The sequence below is a fragment of the Leuciscus leuciscus genome (genome assembly GCF_965113295.1).
Source record: "Leuciscus leuciscus genome assembly, chromosome: 20".
Lineage (NCBI taxonomy): Eukaryota > Metazoa > Chordata > Actinopteri > Cypriniformes > Leuciscidae > Leuciscus > Leuciscus leuciscus.
In genome coordinates this window covers 38,486,076-38,488,575 of record NC_138744.1, presented here as the reverse complement: position 1 = coordinate 38,488,575, position 2,500 = coordinate 38,486,076, and the positions used below count along the sequence as shown (strand labels likewise).

The 2,500-nt window shown below is 47.2% G+C and overlaps 1 protein-coding gene across 6 annotated transcripts in view; it reads left to right on the top strand.

Moving 5' to 3' along the window:
* The window catches only part of LOC309483431 (CREB-regulated transcription coactivator 2), a 32,415-nt gene that overhangs the window by 11,389 nt on the left and 18,526 nt on the right, over positions 1-2,500 (top strand). For 4 of the 6 annotated variants that reach the window (XR_014200563.1, XR_014200564.1, XM_082149254.1 and 1 more), the window contains exons 5-7: positions 1,087-1,158; positions 1,922-2,004; positions 2,089-2,168. Coding sequence is in view for 4 of the 6 variants with exons in the window: in XM_082149254.1 (XP_082005380.1) it covers positions 1,087-1,158; positions 1,922-2,004; positions 2,089-2,168 (235 nt within the window). In the remaining 2 variants the exon portion in view is untranslated. Of the gene's footprint in view, positions 915-1,014; positions 1,159-1,921; positions 2,005-2,088; positions 2,169-2,500 lie in introns of those variants that run through there. The other 2 variants (XM_082149255.1, XM_082149252.1) reach the window with 2 other exon arrangements.

Here is a 2,500-nt window from a genome sequence, read left to right as displayed (position 1 = left end):
TTCTGGTTCTGTCGCTCCTCTGGTTCTCTCGCTCCTCTGGTTCTTTTTCTCCTCTGGTTCTTTCTCTCCTCTGGTTCTTTCGCTCTTCTGGTTCTTTCGCTCCTCCGGTTCTTTCGCTCGCTCCTCTGGTTCTTTCGGTCCTCTGGTTCTTTCGCTCCTCTTGTTCTTTCGCTTCTCTGGTTCTTTTCGGTCCTCTGGTTCTTTCGGTCCTCTGGTTCTTTCGCTCCTCTGGTTCTCTCGCTCCTCTGGTTCTCTCGCTCCTCTGGTTCTCTCGCTCCTCTGGTTCTTTCGGTCCTCCGGTTCTTTCGGTCCTCTGGTTCTCTCGCTCTTTTGGTTCTCTCGCTCCTCTGGTTCTGTCGCTCCTCTGGTTCTGTCATTCTTCTGGATCTCTCGCTCCTCTGGTTCTCTCGCTCCTCTGGTTCTGTCGCTCCTCTGGTTCTTTCGCTCTTCTGGTTCTGTCGCTCCTCTGGTTCTGTCGCTGCTCTGGTTCTTTCGCTCCTCTGGTTCTGTCGCTGCTCTGGTTCTCTCGCTCTTCTGGCTCTGTCGCTCCTGGTTCTCTCGCTCCTCTGGTTCTCTCGCTCCTCTTGGTCTATCGCTGCTCTGGTTCTTTCGCTCCTCTGGTTCTCTTGCTCCTCTTGGTCTGTCGCTGCTCTGGTTCTTTCGCTCCTCTGGTTCTCTCGCTCCTCTTGGTCTGTCGCTGCTCTGGTTCTGTCGCTCCTCTGGTTCTCTTGCTCCTCTGGTTTTGTCGCTGCTCTGGTTCTTTCGCTCTTCTGGTTCTGTCGCTCCTCTGGTTCTGTCGCTCCTCTGGTTCTGTCGCTGCTCTGGTTCTCTCGCTCCTCTGGTTCTCTCGCTCCTCTGGTTCTTTCGCTCCTCTGGTTCTTTCGCTCCTCTGGTTCTGTCGCTCCTCTGGTTCTGTCGCTCCTCTGGTTCTTTCGCGCCTCTGGTTCTCTCGCTCCTCTGGTTCTTTCGCTCCTCTGTTCTTTCGCTCCTCTGTTCTATCGCTCCTCTGGTTCTTTCTCAAGCTGCTCGCCTCTTTATTCTGCTCTCAGTTCTGAAAGTAACAGGCGTTTTTTGTCAATCATGAAGGAACTGGAACAGTAACTTTCCCTCGGACAAGAGCCAGATGTTCCACCAGCTTCCCACCGGCGCGCTCAACAGGTGACGACTCTCTACAGATCACTCATACTAGAGGAGGCTTTTGGTTCTTGAACATCTGCAATCTTCAACCAGTCCAGTTCTTACACACCCAGAATCTTTCCTTAAAGTCTAAAAATGTTGTGAATGATCTTCTGTCATTTTTGACCCCGAAAAATTGGAAGTTTTTTTTTTTTTTGAAAATGTGAATGGATATGATTTGAAAAGGTTAAATAGTCCTGAAAAAGTTATGATACTTCTCGCGGTCAAAAATGAGCGCATTGGAAATTAATTGGAGACTAAGTTCCTCTAGTGGAAGCGTTTGGTATAATTATCATCTTCGTGTAAACTTCAAAAACGTGAATCTGTGAAACGGTGACGGCGTGTGTTTAGTCTATAGATGTGCGTGTTTGAATATATGTGCGCAGGCGGGTAATCTTTCTTTTGTTAAGATCAAACGTGACATCACCAAATTACTCGTCTGGCTGCATAATACAGAATTTTTAGTCGTTTCCGCGTATCCATGTGGACCGGAATCATTTTGATAATGTTGTATCTGTACAGAGGTGAAGGGAAGGAGGCCTGATTATATTATGGTCAATTGTGCCAAACAATTTTGAGATGCTTGATTAATTTTGAGATTGTATGGTTTTGTTCTGTATGCATATATGGTATTCATTTTGTTTATGCAAGTCTTATAAAAGATCTTAAACCAGGATCAGTAAATCCCAGAGTTTTGACCCTGTTTTGATGTGGATTTGACCCGTCTGGTTTTGTGTGTCCGCAGAACGAACTCGGATTCTGCGCTGCACACGAGTGTGATGAACCCGCCGGCTGCAGACCCGTTCTCTGCGCAGGGCAGACGGGCCGGTCAGTGGCTTTGACACGCCTCACATGTGACTGTCATCGTGTGTGTGTGAGTGGGTTCTGACAGGTTCTGTTCTCCTCCTGCAGTTTTCTCCTATCCGGTTCCTCCCATCGAGGAGAACGGCCCGAGCGACGGACGCCTGCTCAAACCCTGGGACTCAAGGAAGGTGTGTGTGTGTGTGTGATCAAATGTCTTCACAAAGACAGTAAAAGCTACTGAATAATGCCTTAATGAAAGCATAGCTCAGTATGACACAACAGAAGTCAGTACAAATACAATACTATTATTTACTCATTTTGAGAAGCTGATTCCAAAAATAGTGCCCTAGTTTTGCTCTAGCGTGTCACTTTCTTATAAAACATGATGTGCATTTTGAAGCATTTTTGCTTTCAGCAAGCAAGTTGTAAGGTGAGAAAGAGACAAAAACCTGATTCCCGTCTTCCTTTGAGCCGGTTACAACCATTTAAAGGACAAGTTCGGTATTTTACACTTAAAGCC